Source organism: Lissotriton vulgaris, chromosome 12, assembly GCF_964263255.1.
Source record: "Lissotriton vulgaris chromosome 12, aLisVul1.2, whole genome shotgun sequence".
Taxonomy (NCBI): Eukaryota; Metazoa; Chordata; class Amphibia; order Caudata; family Salamandridae; genus Lissotriton; species Lissotriton vulgaris.
In genome coordinates, this window is record NC_141700.1 from 550,072,525 (window position 1) to 550,091,483 (window position 18,959).

At 50.0% G+C, this 18,959-nt stretch overlaps 1 protein-coding gene across 2 annotated transcripts in view; it reads right to left on the reverse strand.

Moving 5' to 3' along the window:
• Nucleotides 1-18,959, reverse strand: part of ITGA10 (integrin subunit alpha 10) — a 376,023-nt gene that overhangs the window by 73,663 nt on the left and 283,401 nt on the right. For both annotated transcript variants that reach the window (XM_086945363.1, XM_086945362.1), the window contains exon 16: nucleotides 17,790-17,956. In XM_086945363.1, coding sequence (XP_086801489.1) covers nucleotides 17,790-17,956 — 167 coding nt within the window. The remainder of the gene's footprint in view (nucleotides 1-17,789; nucleotides 17,957-18,959) is intronic.

Here is an 18,959-nt window from a genome sequence, read left to right on the forward strand (position 1 = left end):
CGACTGCCTGGCACGTGATCCCAGGCTGCCTGATGTCAGCCAAATAGGGGCACAGTCACTTGAGTGTGTGGGGCTCGATCTCTCGCCTCCCCATGAGATCATCTGCCTGGAAGATGTCCTGGCTGCCACAAGGACACTCTGAGTTGGCTGTGTCCTAGTCTGCATTTTGTCCCTGACTGTGATGCGGTGCCAGATCCTCTGTTTTGCTGACCCGTCTCCACCGCCTCGAAAGTCTGCAGGCCTTGACACTGTGTAGCATGGTCCTCGGCTTACCCTAACACACCCTTTCCTCAGCCTGATTAATGCAGAGGCGGAGAGTGAGCACCATCTTGAGGACTGTCCTCGACTTCCACTAGTAAGTAGCTGTTCCCCTGGAGCCTTCAGCAAAAGTGGCCACCTGGATCCCTCGCCATCACCTGGTCAGGACACTAGTTGTGTTATGTAGAGGCCGTTGACCTTGGTACTCAGACTATAGGGTTCAATAAGACATTTTTGAGTGGCTTGTCCTGGTGAGACTTGCCCTTCGGCCTACACAGGCAGTGAACCCTGTTAGCCCTGAAACAATTTGATGTGTAAGCCCTGTGGACGTTTTCGCATCCCCGCCTACTCGGTCCTATTTGACCTCTCCCCAGTTGCCGGCATGGGTGTCAAAGGGGAAGGCAACATGCCAGCGCCTTTTCTCGGACGTTGTAGCCGACTAGTCAAAGAAAACTCCGGCTTCCATGGCAAGTCACATTAGAAACATTACCGAGGGAGTTCACAGCTATTGAGTCAACTATGGACTCCATGTGCAAGTATACTAAATCTATGGCTGCTGAGCTCAAATCCTTGCAGAGTGATTGGGTACCTTTAATATGTGGCTGCATGACACAGACTGCAAAGGAGGGCCCAGGAGGACCGCCTGACTATATTGGAAACTGGCCATGGTCTCGATCGTGAGGGACTGCACCTACACAGCATTACAGTTTGGGGACCAATGTTCGCTTCCTGGGTTACCTGAGGGGGAAGAAGAGGATAGGGATTTTTTCCTAACCACGCTTCTCCCAGAGCTCACAGGCCTGATGTTCACACCCCCATTGGGATTTCAAAGGGCCCATAGAATATGTACAAGGATGGATGCTCATCAGAATACTCCCAGGCTGATCAGTACATGCTTTCTTCATCACCAGCAGGCTCGCAACTAATCACAGCAGCAAAGAGTCACAGCAGGCCTTTCTTGTTTAACCTCATCGCTGCTACGGAGATTTTCCTCCAGTGCTGGATCCTCTAAAATGGGTGTGGTGGATAAAGATGCCATATTGTGGTTGACTTCTCTCGTGATGCCGTAACGTGGCTGAGGAAATTCCTAGCACTGCAGCCGATACTCTGGAAGCTTGACATCCACTTCAGTCTTTTGGAGCCTGCTACCGTGTTACTTACCATCGATGGCAGAAACAGGGACTAATCTTGAGCAATTCTTGCCCTCACTGGACAAGGCAACCATTGCCATCTCAGCAATGGCTGGGAGAGAGAAAACCCCAGTGGGGTAAAGGACTCTCCTCTCATCCTGGTCAGGGCAAAGCCTGTGGTGATACCTCTTAGGAGTGCCAAAGATTAGCCATTGTATTGCAAAAGTAGGTGGGAAGGGCACCACAAGCCTGTGTGGCATCGCCCTCTAGAGGCCGAGACAAATCTTGCTTCCCCATCAAACCCTGAGTGACAAGGCCTCTCAGGAGGTGCATGTGGGACATATTAGAGATATTGGAGTCTGTACAGCCACTCTTCTTGGCAAGATCTACCTGATAAAATGTGATATTTGATAATATGAACAGCTGCCATGTGATGTGTGCAGTCCCACCTGGGCTAGCTGTTTACCCTGGGTTTATGCTTTTGGGAGCTTTTCGCTGTGGCTGTTTCAATACACTTACCATTTTTGATGTGAATTTGCCACTCTGTGTGGGACTCTATTCTCCTCAGAAAAACCTGGACTGTTTATTGATTCTGTTGGTTAGGGAGGTACAATCACCCATGATTTTTTTTTTTTTAATCGTTGTGTTTTGTTTGTTGAACAAGGGGACGTTAGGTACTCTCTTTACGCACCAATTTGATATCTTGTTACTATATTGTATTGTTTTCAGTTGTGCATCCTATTCTACATTCTACATGACTGTCATTCCAACACCACTTAACTCTTTTTTAGGCACAGCTGTGCACCGCCCGGCTACATACATATCCGCCGTCAAGCCAAGTTGCCTACATCACCCACCATCCTCCCCAATAGTAATGTTGCCCCCCTGCACACTTTTCAAGAATCGACTCCCACATTAGGAGCAGAACACTTTCTCTCTCCAATAATAATCGCCATAGTTGGACCATATGACATGATATCACCACCACGGCCCAAGTATCTTCATATTCTATCCTTCAATGTCAATAGCCTCATTATATTAAGCGAAAAATGACTCTTACGTACAAAAAACCCTGACATAGCTTTATTACAGGAAACTCACTTGTTGGGCCAGAAGTTGGATAAGCTGAAGAGAGCTGGGTAGAGTCATTAGCAGTATCCTCAAAGAGACACTCCTACAACCCCTAACTTCCCTGGGACCTCCTCATTCCTGAATAAGTGCAGGGCGGCCATTCTCATACACATAGCATTCACTCTCTACTGTACATAAAACGTGGACAGATCCGCTTGGTCACTATGTCTTTGTAAATTTGAAGACAATGGAATGGACTTTGGTAGTGGGATCGGCCTACGCCTCAAACAGGAAAGGCCCACTGTTGGAACTAGGTAGCCTGGCCTAGGGCAAGACTATCATTTAGAGGCACAGTGTAAAGGTTGCAGACCACCCAAAAGTAACTTCACGCAATAGCACTCAAAAAGAAAAAAACACTACACCAAAATTATATGAAAATACGTACTGCTTTATATACAAATAATATTCTCTTTGTTGTCAAGTATTCGTAGCTCACATATCAATAGTTCAAAACATTTCAAATCACTTTTAGAATCGGCAGTTACACTTTTGAATTTAATAGCAGATTATCACGTTGTCTTTAAAGCAGTTGCTATACCCTTGAACTCCTACTACACTTGTACATTAGGATAAACTGTGCCTTAGAATCAACCCGGTTATTTATCACTCTGCTAGAACCTTGGGAGGAAAAACCCCAGCGCCACCTAAATACAAGCAGATTACCTTTCGAGATTAAAGCACAAATCTTATTAGTAAGGGAAATTACTAGAGTCCCTGCTAAGGCGCTACTTAAGTCACCAACTTTTACATTATATCACTTGAGGTTCCAGCATTTAACTAGGCATAGTTTTTAAACAGGTTTCAACAAGGTTTATACTTTATAACTAAACTCCGTACTTGCAATAACACCTTTGACCTGTATTACAAGTTATCCCCAGCTCTTGTAGTTGATTACCTCTAGATAAGCACTAACAATATCTGGCAGGTGACCCTTGTACCTACTCAGGCCAGTTAAGTACCAGGTGTATTTCTCTTCTGCTCCTCAGAGCTTCGATTCCACTCAAGGAGGGGCAAACTGTCTTGCACTGTCAAGAGCCCCTGAAGTTAGTGCTGCCCTGTGGGGGAAGAAAGCAGACGAACAGGAGGCCTAGTCAGTTCTCCTGCGCCACCCCTCACTCTCCCCAGCTTACTTGATTGCACAGGCAGCAGGCCAGTCCTTCGCTCTCCTGCCGGGCCCTGAAAACGCTCCTTCCTCGGTGGCTGGCCTCCCCGCCCCCTTTCTCACCAGAGAAGGCTCAGTCACTTAAGAGGCGGCTCCTCATCTGGAGGGATCTGTCCCTCGGCGCGCAATGGAGACGCTTCTCCTCAGCAACGAAGCCCTCGTCTTCCTCCACACGCGAGGCTTCCGCGCATGCGCGAGGGTATAGTGTTCCTGCACTGGGCCTGCTCGGTCTTAGGCCCCTCCTGGGAGATCGAACAACGCGGATTGCTCATGCGCGAAGGCGCCCTTGGGTAGCGGTTCGCCTTGGCTTTTCCCCTGATACCGGGACGCTCCTCCACAGCGCGGCAGAAGCGCGGAAGGCGCCCCTGGGGTCCCGCTCGCAAAAGGGAAGCCTTGCCAGTCTTTCCAGACTCAGTGGATCCCGGGGGGCGCTATTCCATAGAAACTGGCACCCCACACCAGGGCTTCTCAGGAAACAATCCTTCCTCAGCACCCAGAAAGGTAGGAACAGCGCTATTTCGCTTTTGCACCCAGTTCCTTCATCGCAAAGTCCTTTTCCTTGCTTAATCTGGTTGGAGACTGGGGTTTAGGGATGAGGGATGTCCTTTCTGAGTCTCTTTCTGCTGGGCAGAGGACTGCGCACCGCAGCACTGCAGTCTCCTTCTCCTCAAACTTCCCCTGTACAGTTTGGACAAGGGGCAAGCTAGGCGCCCAGGGTCTCCAGTAATCCTTCACAGCGGGGTCAGGGCAAATAACCCAAAAGGGGGATTTTGAGGTGACAACCCAAGGCAGCGTCCCTATCTAGGAGGTCAACCCTATGTCTAACCTCTCCCACCCTTGGCTACAGCCTGTCCTCCAGCTGACTTCCACAGGTAGACAAAATGGCTGCCCCGCATTCCGCCTTATATAGGCTGCCCTTCAGTGGTCCAGAATGGACCAGAAGGTTCTGGAATGCCCTATGTTAGGCTATGGCCAAGTTCTGTTGGTGACAGTTGGGGCAGTTGGTGGCCACCATTTTAGGTGGTGCCAACTTTCCTGTCAGAACAGGCCTCTGGACCTGAGGTAAAAAAGTATGAGGGGGAGAGGGAACACCTATCCCCCTGGCCAACACCTATAAAAAGTCAGTAGACACAAAAATTAATAAGGGTATGAGGGGCAAAAAGGGGACAAAATAAATAAAAATTAGGAGGGACTTCGCCAAAAAGCCAGACAGGTCTAACACGCGTCCCCCCCAGCTGAAAGTGGGGAGAACTACCCAACCCCTTGGGAGTCCTCATCACTAAGGCGGAAATACCTGGAGAGACCGTCTGCATTGGCGTGGTCCACTCCAGGCCGATGTTTCACCCGGAAGTCCATTCCCTGTAGGGAGATGGACCACCTCAACAACTTGGGATTTTCCCCCTTCATTTGCATCAGCCAACGAAGGGGTCGGTGGTCGGTCTGAACCAGGAAGTGCGAGCCAAAGAGGTATGGCCGCAGCTTCTTCAGAGCCCACACCACCGCAAAAGCTTCCCTCTCAATGGCACTCCACTTCTGTTCCCGGGGAAGCAGCCTCCTGGATAAGAAGACTACAGGTTGATCCAGGCCCTCTTCATTGAGTTGCGATAACACTGCCCCAATGCCATGTTCTGATGCATCCGTTTGGACAATGAACTCCTTGGAGAAGTCTGGGGCCCTCAGGACCGGTGCCGCACACATTGCCTGTTTCAACTTTTCAAAGGCTTGCTGACAAGCCTTTGTCCAAACTACCCGTCGAGGTTGTTTCTTGGAGGTGAGCTCTGTGAGGGGCGCTACAATAGTGCCATACCCCTTCACAAAGCGACGGTAGTATCCTGTGAGGCCCAGGAAAGCTCGGACCTCAGTCTGTGTCTTGGGGGGTTCCCAGGCCATGATTGCCTCAATCTTCGCCTGCAGGGGCTGCACAGTCCCCCTACCCACCAAGTGTCCAAGGTACACAACCGACCCCTGCCCAATCTGGCATTTGCTGGCTTTGATGGTCAATCCAGCTTGTCTCAGGGCCTGGAGAACGGCCTGCAAATGCTGCAGATGGTCCTCCCAGCTGCTACTGAAGACAGCAATGTCATCCAAGTAGGCAGCAGAGAAACTCTCCAATCCAGAGAGGACCTGGTTCACCAGTCGCTGAAATGTGGCAGGGGCGTTCTTGAGCCCAAAGGGCATCACACAGAACTGGTAGTGTCCCTCAGGCGTGAAGAAGGCTGACCTTTCCCTTGCTCCATCTGTCAAGGAGATCTGCCAGTACCCTGAAGTGAGGTCAAAGGTACTCAGATATTGGGCAGCTCCTAGCCGGTCAATCAATTCATCCGCCCTAGGGATCGGATGAGCATCAGTCCTTGTCACTGAATTCAGTCCTCGGTAATCCACACAGAACCTCAGTTCAGGTGTGGCGCCTGGTGGTGCGGCTTTTGGCACGAGCACCACCGGACTGGACCAAGGGCTGTTGGAAGGTTCAATTACTCCCAGCTCTAGCATCTTGGTAACTTCTCCATGTATGCTAGCCTTCACCTTGTCAGACAGCCGGTAGGTCTTGGACTTCACTGGTGGGCTGTCTCCTGTGTCCACATCATGGGTACACAGGTGGGTCCTTCCCGGGACAAGGGAGAACAACGAAGAGTACTGCTCCAGTATCTGACGACAGTCTTCCCGTTGCTCAGGAGTGAGAGTGGGAGAGAGAATCACTCCCTCCACTGACCCATCCTTCTCTTGGGACGAAAAGAGATCTGGGAGAGGCTCGCTTTCCGCTTCCTCTCCCCCGTCAGTCACCATCATCAGCATGACTTCGGGCCTCTCATGGTGGGGCTTGAGTCGGTTGGCATGTAGCACCCGTAGGGGCTGTCGAGGGGTCTTAAGGTCCACCAGGTATGTGGCCTTACCCTTCTTTTCCAACACCTCAAAGGGGCCTGTCCAGCGATCCTGGAGGGCGCTAAGCTCTCCAGGCTCCATCACCCACACTTTCTGTCCAGGCTCCAGTTCCACCGGGTGAGCGTTGTGGTCGTACCACTCCTTCATGACTGCCTGGCTGGCCTCCAAGTTGTCAGAAGCTTGCTTCCACAACTTCGCCATTTGGCTCCTGAAGGCCAGCATGTAGCTCACCACATCCTGGGGGGGTTTCCTGGGAGATTTCTCCCAACCATCCTTCACCAGGCTAAGAGGACCGCGTACAGGGTGCCCATACAGAAGCTCAAAGGGGCTGAAGCCCACTCCCTTCTGGGGCACTTCCCTGTAGGAAAAGAGTAAACAGGGTAGGAGGACATCCCATTTCCTCCGCAGGCTCTCGGGCAGGCTTCTGATCATGCCCTTCAAGGTCTTATTGAACCTCTCAACCAGTCCATTCGACTGGGGGTGATAAGGAGTGGTGAACCGGTAGGTCACTCCACACTCCTTCCACATGGCCCGCATGTAAGCTGACAGGAAGTTGGTCCCCCTGTCGGACACAACTTCCTTGGGAAATCCCACTCGGGTAAAGATTCCCATTAGGGCTCTTGCCACTACAGGTGCAGTGACTGTCCTCAGAGGTATTGCCTCTGGGTACCGTGTGGCATGATCCACCAGTACCAGGATAAACCTGTGACCAGCTGCTGTTGGTGGATCCAAAGGCCCTACAATGTCGATGCCCACCCTCTCAAAGGGGGTGCTAACGACTGGAAGTGGTTCCAGGGGAGCTTTTAGCTTCACCCCTGTTTTCCCACTGGCCTGGCAGGTTACACATGTCCTACAGTATGTGTTGGACGCCGCTTTCATCTGAGGCCAGTAAAAGTGGAGAACAAGCCGTGCAAAGGTCTTGTCCTGGCCTAAGTGTCCTGCCAGGGGTATGGCATGAGCCAATTCCAAAAGAAAGGCTCGGTACTGTTGCGGGACTACCAAGGCCCTCGATGAACCAGGCGAGGGTACCTTGGGTTCACTGTAGAGGAGTCCATCCTCCCAGTAAATATGGTAATGTCCCGTAACATCACCTGCTGCTTGGGCTTCAGCCTGTCGCCTCAGTCCCTCAAGGGTGGGGCACTCCCTCTGCCCCTTACAGAATTCTTCTCTGGTAGGACCTCCCTCCACATGCCACTCCGCAGGGATGGGCAAATCCTCCAGAGAGTCTACTTCCCCCTCCACGGACTCCTGGTCCACCACCGCAGGTGGCCGATCTGTCTCATGGGGTGTGGAAGCCGGAGCAGGCTTTCTCTGTCTCCGGGTCTGTCCCTTCTTAGCAGCGGGTTGGGCCATTGTTCCAGGCTCCAACCCAGGCGAACTCCCTCTCCGGGCAGTCGCAGACCGTGTGCTGACACAGGCCCAGTCAGGTGTACCCAGCATCGCAGAATGCGTCCGGTATTCCACCTCTCTCCAAGTATTGTGTTCCATGTCATTCCCCAACAGACAATCGACTGGCACGGCAGGGCTTACGGCAACTCGAAGTGAACCTGCAACCCCCTCCCACTCAAAGGGAACCTCAGCCACTGGATAGTGGCCCATTCTGCCGTCAGCCATCGCGGCGGGGTGGAGTACATTAGGAACAACCTGCTCTGGGGACACCAGCTGACTTCTCACCATAGTCATGCTGGCTCCTGTATCCCTCAGAGCCTCCCCTCTCTGGCCATTGATGGTAACCCATTGCCCATACTTTGTAGTATTTGGGGGCACCTGGATCTTTGGCACCATCTCCCGCTCTCCCAGGGACACTAAGGTGACACCCGCCCACTCACCCCCCTTATCTAAGGGCAACTCCTCCCCGAGCGCTACACTAGCTACTCCCGGTGACTTTCCTCCGGTGGGAGGGGGTGGTCTCTTTGGGCATCTGACATCTCCCTTATAATGTCCAACGCCACCGCATTCAAAACAGTGGAGAACCCTGGGCTGCTGGCTCTAGCCAGGATGAGGGTTCCGGGGCGGGTTTGCCCTAGGGGTGAAACCTGCTCCCTTCCCTTGGAAGTTATTTTGGGGACCTTTAGAGAACTCTTTCTTTTTCTCCCCCCCCTCCTTCTTCTGGGGGGCGCCCTGTCCGGCTTTTTGAGATTCCCCTCCAGTCCCCTTGGAGGACACCCGGGTACTTGTCCAGATGTCCGCCTCCTCTGCAAGCTTCCGGGGATTGGTCAGCTTGCTGTCTACCAGGTGTTGGCGCAGCTCGGGAAAACATTTCTCGAGGAGGTGTTCTCTCAAAAACAGATCGTACAGCCCCTCATAATCCTTTACCTCACTGCCCTTGACCCAACCCTCTAAGGCCTTTCTGGCGTAATCAAGGAAGTCCACCCAGTTCTGAGTACCCATCTTGTGGCTCCCCCTAAACTTCTGTCGGTACCTTTCTGGGGTGAGCCCGAACTTCCTCAATAACGCCAGCTTCATGGTGGGGTAGTTTGTCTGTTCCTCTGGATCCAGGGCCAGCAAGGTGTCCCGACCAGCAGGAGGCATGTACTTGTACAAACTACCCCCCCAGTGCTTCTCCTGCACTCCATGAACCTTCAAAGAAACCTCATAAGCGGCCAGCCACTTAGCAACATCATCCCCCTGACTGAAGCTCGCTATCAGGTCCTTTGGGATATAGGGTTTGGTCTCCCTGGCTGACTCTTTCGGTTCGCTGCCACCATTCCTAACAGGAGAGGACCCCCGTTGCAGACTTTGGAGCTCCAGTTCCTTCAGTCTAAACTCTTGGACCATCCTCCTCTCCTCTTTCTCCTGCTCCAACTTAGCCAACTCCCACTTTAGCTGTCTTTTCTCCCTCCTATCGGTGAGCTCGGCTTCTGTTAGGCTTTTCCCAGAAATACTACTGCCCTTTCTGGAATAGGACACTGGTCCGGTGAGCAAGTTTTCCCCCTCATGGCGGAATAACTCCTCCACCTCCCCCACCGTGTCCTGGTCGACCTCTTCATCCTCCTCCTTTGTCTCTTGGTGTGCCTCCACCCAGGCCCTGAGGCTAGTCTGGAGCTCCCCCTTCCTAGCACCATGTTTGAAAAAGACCCCCATTCGTTGGCAGAACATTCTCAATTGGGGCACGGAATAGACTTCCAGGTTTTCCACCGCAAACTCCATTGTGAGTCTGGCAAACCGGGATACACACCAGAAATTTTTAAAGGGGCAAGGGCAACCTTAAGCCAACTCCACCCACCACCAGGAATAAATTTAGAAAAAACAAAAAGACTAATTGGGAGGGCCGCAAGGAGAAAACTCCTGGTGTAGGTTGGGTGTATTACGCCAAATTACTAGTAAGTAGCTGCAACCAAGTCCGCAATCCCACCGCTAGGCACCAATATGTTGGAACTAGGTAGCCTGGCCTAGGGCAAGACTATCATTTAGAGGCACAGTGTAAAGGTTGCAGACCACCCAAAAGTAACTTCACGCAATAGCACTCAAAAAGAAAAAACCACTACACCAAAATTATATGAAAATACGTACTGCTTTATATAAAAATAATATTCTCTTTGTTGTCAAGTATTCGTAGCTCACATATCAATAGTTCAAAACATTTCAAATCACTTTTAGAATCGGCAGTTACACTTTTGAATTTAATAGCAGATTATCACGTTGTCTTTAAAGCAGTTGCTATACCCTTGAACTCCTACTACACTTGTACATTAGGATAAACTGTGCCTTAGAATCAACCCGGTTATTTATCACTCTGCTAGAACCTTGGGAGGAAAAACCCCAGCGCCACCTAAATACAAGCAGATTACCTTTCGAGATTAAAGCACAAATCTTATTAGTAAGGGAAATTACTAGAGTCCCTGCTAAGGCGCTACTTAAGTCACCAACTTTTACATTATATCACTTGAGGTTCCAGCATTTAACTAGGCATAGTTTTTAAACAGGTTTCAACAAGGTTTATACTTTATAACTAAACTCCGTACTTGCAATAACACCTTTGACCTGTATTACAAGTTATCCCCAGCTCTTGTAGTTGATTACCTCTAGATAAGCACTAACAATATCTGGCAGGTGACCCTTGTACCTACTCAGGCCAGTTAAGTACCAGGTGTATTTCTCTTCTGCTCCTCAGAGCTTCGATTCCACTCAAGGAGGGGCAAACTGTCTTGCACTGTCAAGAGCCCCTGAAGTTAGTGCTGCCCTGTGGGGGAAGAAAGCAGACGAACAGGAGGCCTAGTCAGTTCTCCTGCGCCACCCCTCACTCTCCCCAGCTTACTTGATTGCACAGGCAGCAGGCCAGTCCTTCTCTCTCCTGCCGGGCCCTGAAAACGCTCCTTCCTCGGTGGCTGGCCTCCCCGCCCCCTTTCTCACCAGAGAAGGCTCAGTCACTTAAGCGGCGGCTCCTCATCTGGAGGGATCTGTCCCTCGGCGCGCAATGGAGACGCTTCTCCTCAGCAACGAAGCCCTCGTCTTCCTCCACACGCGAGGCTTCCGCGCATGCGCGAGGGTATAGTGTTCCTGCACTGGGCCTGCTCGGTCTTAGGCCCCTCCTGGGAGATCGAACAACGCGGATTGCTCATGCGCGAAGGCGCCCTTGGGTAGCGGTTCGCCTTGGCTTTTCCCCTGATACCGGGACGCTCCTCCACAGCGCGGCAGAAGCGCGGAAGGCGCCCCTGGGGTCCCGCTCGCAAAAGGGAAGCCTTGCCAGTCTTTCCAGACTCAGTGGATCCCGGGGGGCGCTATTCCATAGAAACTGGCACCCCACACCAGGGCTTCTCAGGACACAATCCTTCCTCAGCACCCAGAAAGGTAGGAACAGCGCTATTTCGCTTTTGCACCCAGTTCCTTCATCGCAAAGTCCTTTTCCTTGCTTAATCTGGTTGGAGACTGGGGTTTAGGGATGAGGGATGTCCTTTCTGAGTCTCTTTCTGCTGGGCAGAGGACTGCGCACCGCAGCACTGCAGTCTCCTTCTCCTCAAACTTCCCCTGTACAGTTTGGACAAGGGGCAAGCTAGGCGCCCAGGGTCTCCAGTAATCCTTCACAGCGGGGTCAGGGCAAATAACCCAAAAGGGGGATTTTGAGGTGACAACCCAAGGCAGCGTCCCTATCTAGGAGGTCAACCCTATGTCTAACCTCTCCCACCCTTGGCTACAGCCTGTCCTCCAGCTGACTTCCACAGGTAGACAAAATGGCTGCCCCGCATTCCGCCTTATATAGGCTGCCCTTCAGTGGTCCAGAATGGACCAGAAGGTTCTGGAATGCCCTATGTTAGGCTATGGCCAAGTTCTGTTGGTGACAGTTGGGGCAGTTGGTGGCCACCATTTTAGGTGGTGCCAACTTTCCTGTCAGAACAGGCCTCTGGACCTGAGGTAAAAAACTATGAGGGGGAGAGGGAACACCTATCCCCCTGGCCAACACCTATAAAAAGTCAGTAGACACAAAAATTAATAAGGGTATGAGGGGCAAAAAGGGGACAAAATAAATAAAAATTAGGAGGGACTTCGCCAAAAAGCCAGACAGGTCTAACACCCACTTTTCTCCCCTCCCTATCCAGAGTCCTGACGGAATTTGGTATTGTCAATGTAATAGTAAGAGGAGACTTGAACTTGGTGGGAGACCTCTACCTGGGAAGATCGGGTCCCCCGGAGAAGATCAACAATCGAGACTGGGTGCTCCTATTAGATGTTATGTAGGACCATGCCATGAAGGACCCTTGGCGTCTGAGACACCAGCGAGACAAGGAATATACCTTCCTTTCAAGTGTGCATGAGACCTGCTCGAGGAGCGATTACTTTCCGATGAACCATTACTTGTTGACCATTTTGCAATACTCCAGCCTAGGAAACGGTGGGATTGCGAACCAGTCCCCTGTGGTCCTAGAGCCGGATGTTAGGCATATATCGCCCACCTCCAAATTTTGGAGATTGAACATGTCCCACCATTATAGATTACTTGAGGACAAACAGAAACTTACGACTCACCTCCAGCATTACTTCGCGGACAATGAACCCTCAGTTTCCTCGCTTTCAAGTCCTTTGGGGTCACTTTAAGGGTAGACTTTATGAGGGACTCAGAGGTGCAGAAACAGAAGGCTTGGGAGAAACAGGCACAATTGGAAGGAGAGGTGCGCAACCTGACTGGGCACTACACGAGTCACCCTACTTCATACATTGTACGTCCACTGGAGACCACTAAATATGACCTAAACTCCTATTTTAAAACAAAGGCTGAATGTGCGCTGATGTTCCTTAGGTGGCGCCACTACGAGCAAGAGTAAAAGGCTGGCAGTCTCTTAGCAGTACAACTGCATCAACTGGAGGCCAGTGGAGCCATATCAGCAGTGTGAAAAGAAGCCAGGAGGCTGGTGACACCGGGTGGAGATAGCGGACATATCTGCTCGAGTCTGCGGTGGGCTCTACTGCTCAGAGGTGCCTGACGATCTCCGATGCGAACAGGCCTTTTTCGATGGCCTCCAGATGCCTACTCTTTTGGAGGACGGCCAACAGATTTTCGAGGGGAGAAAGCAGAGGATGAGATATCAGAGGCTATCATGGACATCTCCAGTAATAAAACGCAAGGCTTCCCGGTCGAATATTGCAACTTTAGAAAACACATGAAAGTGCCTCTGCTCCACAAAGACTTTAAAGAGACTGAAGACACTGGCACTTGGCACCCAATGTTTAATAGGGCACTTATCAGCCTTATCCTGAAACTAGACAAAGAACACACACAATGGGCAAGGTGTCCCCCCATCTAGCTTATAAATACAGATATGGAAGTGCTTGCAAACGTCTTAGTGTTCGGCTTAAAAAGATCACCTCGAGTCAAATACATGCCTCGCAAGTGGGATTTGTGCTGGGCCGCTCCTCTGGAAACCACATCTGCCTCTTGACAAATATCTGGTGGCACATGCGCAATGACACTGATGACAAGATTCTGTTGTCATTGGACACGGGGAAAGATTTTGATTGGGTTGAGAGGTGGTACCAATACCTTAAAAATGCGTAGACCAGGGATTGACCCCGACTTTTTGGCGAAGGTTTATACTGACCGTACGGCACAGATTAACTGCGGAGGAAACATGTCACAGGCCTTTCTTATTCATAGTGGAACCAGGCAGGGATGCCCGTTACCCGTTATACCCACCTGTTGTTTCTGTTGGCCTTGGAACCCTTAATGACTGCCATTTTGCTTACTCGGACAATAGTTGGATTGAGCTCATGACTTATTATGATGGATGTGGAAACCAGTTTAAGGCTCTACTATTTTAAGATCCTCACAAATTGGTACTGGTTCCTGTATAAGTTGCACAGGGCTAAATTGATATTGAATGAGGTCTGCTGGAGATGCGCCCGAGAGGGTTGCGAACTTTACCATATAGTGTGGTCTTGTCCTTATCTGTGTCCTTACTGGCATGATATATGGAGAATGCTACATGCCATTAGCTTTGTCCACTTTGTGGACTCTGCCAAGCGTGTTGTTTTTTCATGATATTTTGGATACTGAGGGCAACATCTCAGGTTGACAGCCCTTATGGTTGCAAATACCTCCACATTAAGACATTGGGGTTCCCCATTGGTGCCTACTTACAGAGAGTGGCTGACTGACCTTTAGAATGGCCACTTACGAAAGATGTACTTATAAGTTCCAAGACCAATAATATCGATAATGTGTAGGGCTCCTTTATTTGTCTCGGGGAACCCTAGAGTGGGTCCTGGGTGACTCCGGGTACTGGCACAGTAAGGGAGGACTGCTTCACTCCGCAGGTTAGGCATTTTGGGTGGGACTGAGACAATTTTGACACACATCTGAGAACTCTTCCGCACTAGACCAGGCTGGAAGTTAGGGAAGGTGGGAGACGGGTGCTCTAACAGTAATGATGGACTTTATCCTCCATGTCTGTCGTGGTTGGAAGGTGCGCTTAAGTGAATACGTTGTTCCCTGGGGAAGGTTTGGATGGGTGGGTTGCAATTTATGGCACCATGATTCCATGTGTCTTTGGCTTTGATCATCGTTTTACGGCTGTTTTTAAGGTTGGTTATGAACTCTTTATGTCCTGGAATGTGACGGGGATGTGACAATCGATGGTGGATGTATTATGTTCATGGAAGCTTTTGTTTTATCCCTTTTCTTTTTTCTTTTTGCTCCTTGATTTAGCCTTTATCTGTCAGATCTTCTTGTTCTTTCTTGTGTAAACGTTTGTCTGTATTTGATACGCTGGAATTGTTTGCTTTAAAACGAAAATCCGATCAAGCAATGTGTCAAAAAAGAAAGTATATCGACTTTTTAACCCCTCCCCTGCTGATGACGGAACCGCTCCGTCATCAGCTGCGGTGGCGCTGTGCTGATGACGGAGCGGTTCCGTCATGGCCCTGCCGCCGCGCCTGCGCGGTGCTGATTTCGCACCTGCGCGGCGCATTCTATTGAGCGGGCAGGGCCGTGACGGAACCGCTCCGTCATGAGCACAGCGCAACCGACGCTGGTGACGGAGCGGTTCCGTCGCCAGCATGCGCCCGCCGCTCTGCCGCCCTCCCCCCTTAGCACTGCGGCGGAATAGCCACCGCAGCTAAGGGGTTGAAATAACATTCTATCAACAAACACTTTAAACTACGCATTTGAAGCGAAACACATTGAAATTGCCATTTATAAGAAAGAAACAAATTCAATGTTAAATTATTAAATACGTTAATGATGCACAAATGACTTTAAGTGTTAGATATCTTCCTACAATAATAATACCCCGGGTCTTCTTAAGCGCCCTTGGAGAAAACTTGATTTGGAACATTTCCATCAGTTGTTGATGAAACATCATCCTCAACCCCCCTCGGAGGTCTCTCTTGGGTACGACAACTTCTGCAAGTGGCTTAATCACTCCCTAGATGTGTTAATACCAGCTAGGTGGAGCAAGACTAGATCTAGCCCTTCCAGCCCATGGTATGATGAATCCCTTAGACTGCTCAAATCTACCTGTAAAAAAGCTGAACGTGCATGGCGTAAAACTTACGACGCTGACCTTAAGTCCGCCTATAGGGCCTGCACGAGAGTCTATCATCGGGCCATCTGCTCTGCCAGAGCAGCCTTTTACTCTCGGGAGATAAAAAATAGTTCCAATCCCACAAAAGTAATTTTTAAGGTCTGCAAAGACCTTACAAGTAAACAAAATCAATCTGCCAATCTGGTAGCCTCCCTAGAGCACTGTGAGGATCTGGCGTCATTCTTCATTGAAAAAGTCGAGGCCATTTATAGGTCATTCTCCCAGTCTACCATCCAGGAGAATAACATAACACCTAAGGCTTCCTTACCACTGCTGACTATTCCCAGCCCTACGCTAGAGGAATTTAAAGCCTTGACATTGAAGGTTAAATCCGGCTCACCTGATGACCCCATGAGACCCATTCAATTCCAGGAAATTGCTGAGTGCTGCTACCCGGCCATGCAAAGTCTCATTGAGCTGTCTTTTAACACCGGCTGTGTGCCTAGTGCTTGGAAGCAGGCTACCATCATTCCTATTCTAAAAAAACCGGCCCTCGACCCCACTAAATCGGAACATTATCGGCCGATTTCCCTGCTTCCTTGGCTAGCGAAATTAGCAGAATCTCATGCTAACCGCATCCTGTCACTCCATCTGCAGGAAGCGAAAATACTGGATAAATCGCAGAATGGGTTCCGTGCGGGTCACAGTACCGAAACGGCTCTTCTAGCAGTGGTGGAGAACATCAGGAAGATGCTGGACCAAGGTCAAACGGCGGCACTGATCCTATTGGATCTTAGTGCCGCGTTTGACACGGTGTCCCATCAGATCCTCCTCCATCGCCTTGAGGAGGCCGGAGTTGGAGAGAGAGCACTCGAGTGGTTTCGATCTTTTCTTACTGATCGAACTTTTAAAGTATCCACTCCCCCTTTTGTTTCTGCTCCTCGTTCGATCCTGCAGGGTGTCCCACAGGGGTCGGCCCTAAGCCCTACCTTATTTAATTTGTATGTCCAACCGTTGGCTCAGGTCGCCCATAGTTTTGGTCTCTCCATGGTGTCATACGCCGATGACACGCAGCTGGCGGTGGCACTTAATGGAGAGACCAACATGGATGCTGCCTCTTTTCAGACCGCGCTAAAAGCTGTGGCGGGCTGGATGGCGAACAACCGCCTCCAACTGAATGCCTCTAAAACCGAGGTTATTATTTTTGGTAGGGAAAGTGAGCTTTGGGGCGATCAGTGGTGGCCATCTGAATTAGGCCCTGCTCCCACCCCAGTGGCTGAAGTTAGGAACCTTGGGGTGTGGTTGGATGATAAACTTTCATTCACCGCCCACACTAAACGGGTTGCCGGAACTTGTTTTGGTGCCCTGAGGTGTTTGCGACCCATTTTTAAGTTTTTTGATGCTGACACGAGACAGATCATTGTCCAGGCCACAGTCTTGGCTAGATTAGATTACGCCAGCTCTTTATTCTTAGGCGTTAATCAAGCAGAATTAGTTCGCCTCCAGCGAGTGCAAAATGCGGCCGCCAGGATGTTGGTTGGTCTTCCGAAGTTTGTTTCTGTGCGTCGTACTATTCAGGATCTTCATTGGCTGCCTGTGGGGCAAAGAATTAAATTTAAAACCCTTTGCCTAACTTTTAAAATCTTGAAGTTGGCTTCTCCCCCTATTTTGTCCCAATTAATCTGTCATTATGAGCCATCTAGAGCTCTCCGATCTTCAGGGACTAACCTTGCTGTAGTGCCACGTTTTAAAAAAGCAAGGATGGGCGGACGCTCTTTTGCTGTGATGGCAGCAGCTCTCTGGAATTCCCTGCCTGCCTCTCTTCGCTCCATTCCTGATCTGCTCCCGTTCAGAAAAGCCTTGAAGACCTTTTTATTTTCTACTGCTTAGTCTTTTCTGGTCACTAGCTTCCGTGTTGTGTTTTTTACCTTCTCCTAAGCGCCGGGACGCCTCTTGGCTGCGGCATCCGTTGCGCTTTATAAAATAAAATAACATAACATAACATTCTCTGCAGGTAGTTATTTATTTAAGTGAGCGGATGCTGTACATTCTATTAACCATGCTTCTCTGCGTTTGCTTGATCGATCAACAGGTTGTGTTATTGGAAAGAAAGTAATATAATTGTGCCACTGTAAAGGAATGTCATTCATGTGTGATCTAAGTGGAAAACCATATTTGGTGTATGCTTTTTGAAACTCAGCTGAACCGGACCTGAGCTTGACAAATGTTCAAAATAAATCCATAAATAAATAAATAGGCACTCTCACTTACCAAACTGACTATCCCATTTGCCTGGGGACCTTGACGTCACCCCGAAACAGATCCTGGTGGAGATGCACACAGTGTCCTTCCCACTCCGCTGGCAGTTCTTCTGAAGCACATTGATGGATAGAGGCTTGACGTCTATGGAGGCGTTGACCTGTACAATGCTCCTCGACCTGTTGGGAGCAAGAACGAGTCCCTTTGAGTCTAGGCATCCTGAAGTCATCAGGAATCATTCTGCTCACATAACTGCGCGGTCTGGACTCAGGAGCCTCTTTGCTGCCTGATCTACTGCCAGCTATAGTGCAACAGCAGTTCTCTTTAACATATTCCATGATGGGATTCTCAGCTGTGGTTGAGTCTATCCCATGCATGGACATGGGAAAAATAGAGAAAAACTGATAGGGCTGGGAGGGGATGGGACTGGCAGAGGTTACAGAAATAGGGGGTGGGGGAAGTAGGGGAAGATAGTCATAGCAGAGGAGAATCTCCTAAGGAAGGCAGGAGAGGATTAAGAGCATGGCAAAAATAAATACTGGTGGGGAACCCCGCCCCCATGTAAAATACACATAGTATCTCTGTGGTTTGCACACCTTCGAAGAGTGATTTTTGTGCTGACTGCTGCTACATGTTGGCCCATGGCAGTACCTCTATGTCGGAATGACAGTTCAGGAAGGTAACACATTTGATAACACATTTGAAAAGTCTTTCTGTAGTGGTCTTGTTTTTTAGGTCAAGCCTAGCGTGAGCGGGCATGCACATCTCGCTCTGCGAGGCATGCTGCATTAGGGTATGCACTGGAAGCCCCGCCCACTCTCCACCCATATTTGTCGCTGGCTTGTGTCATTGACTTTCGTAAATGGTGGCTTCTGATTTGTAAATAGGCTTGTTAGTCCCTCCTTGGTACTGCCTTGTCTGCATTTGTTACCTCTCATAATGACTGGACCTTTTACTGGTGGTGTTACACGGTCTGCTTTATAAGTTGGTGAGCACTATTTTCTTTAATGCTCTTCCCCTATTCCACCCATGACATCGCTTCTTTAATGCTCTTCCCGTATTCCACCCATGACATCCCAGCACCCGCCCGCTTTTATATTATTAAAGTGCCTATTTTCTTTAAAGCGCGGTCTGCTTCAACTATAGCAGCCGCTCTTATTTATTTATTTATCTATTTTATGA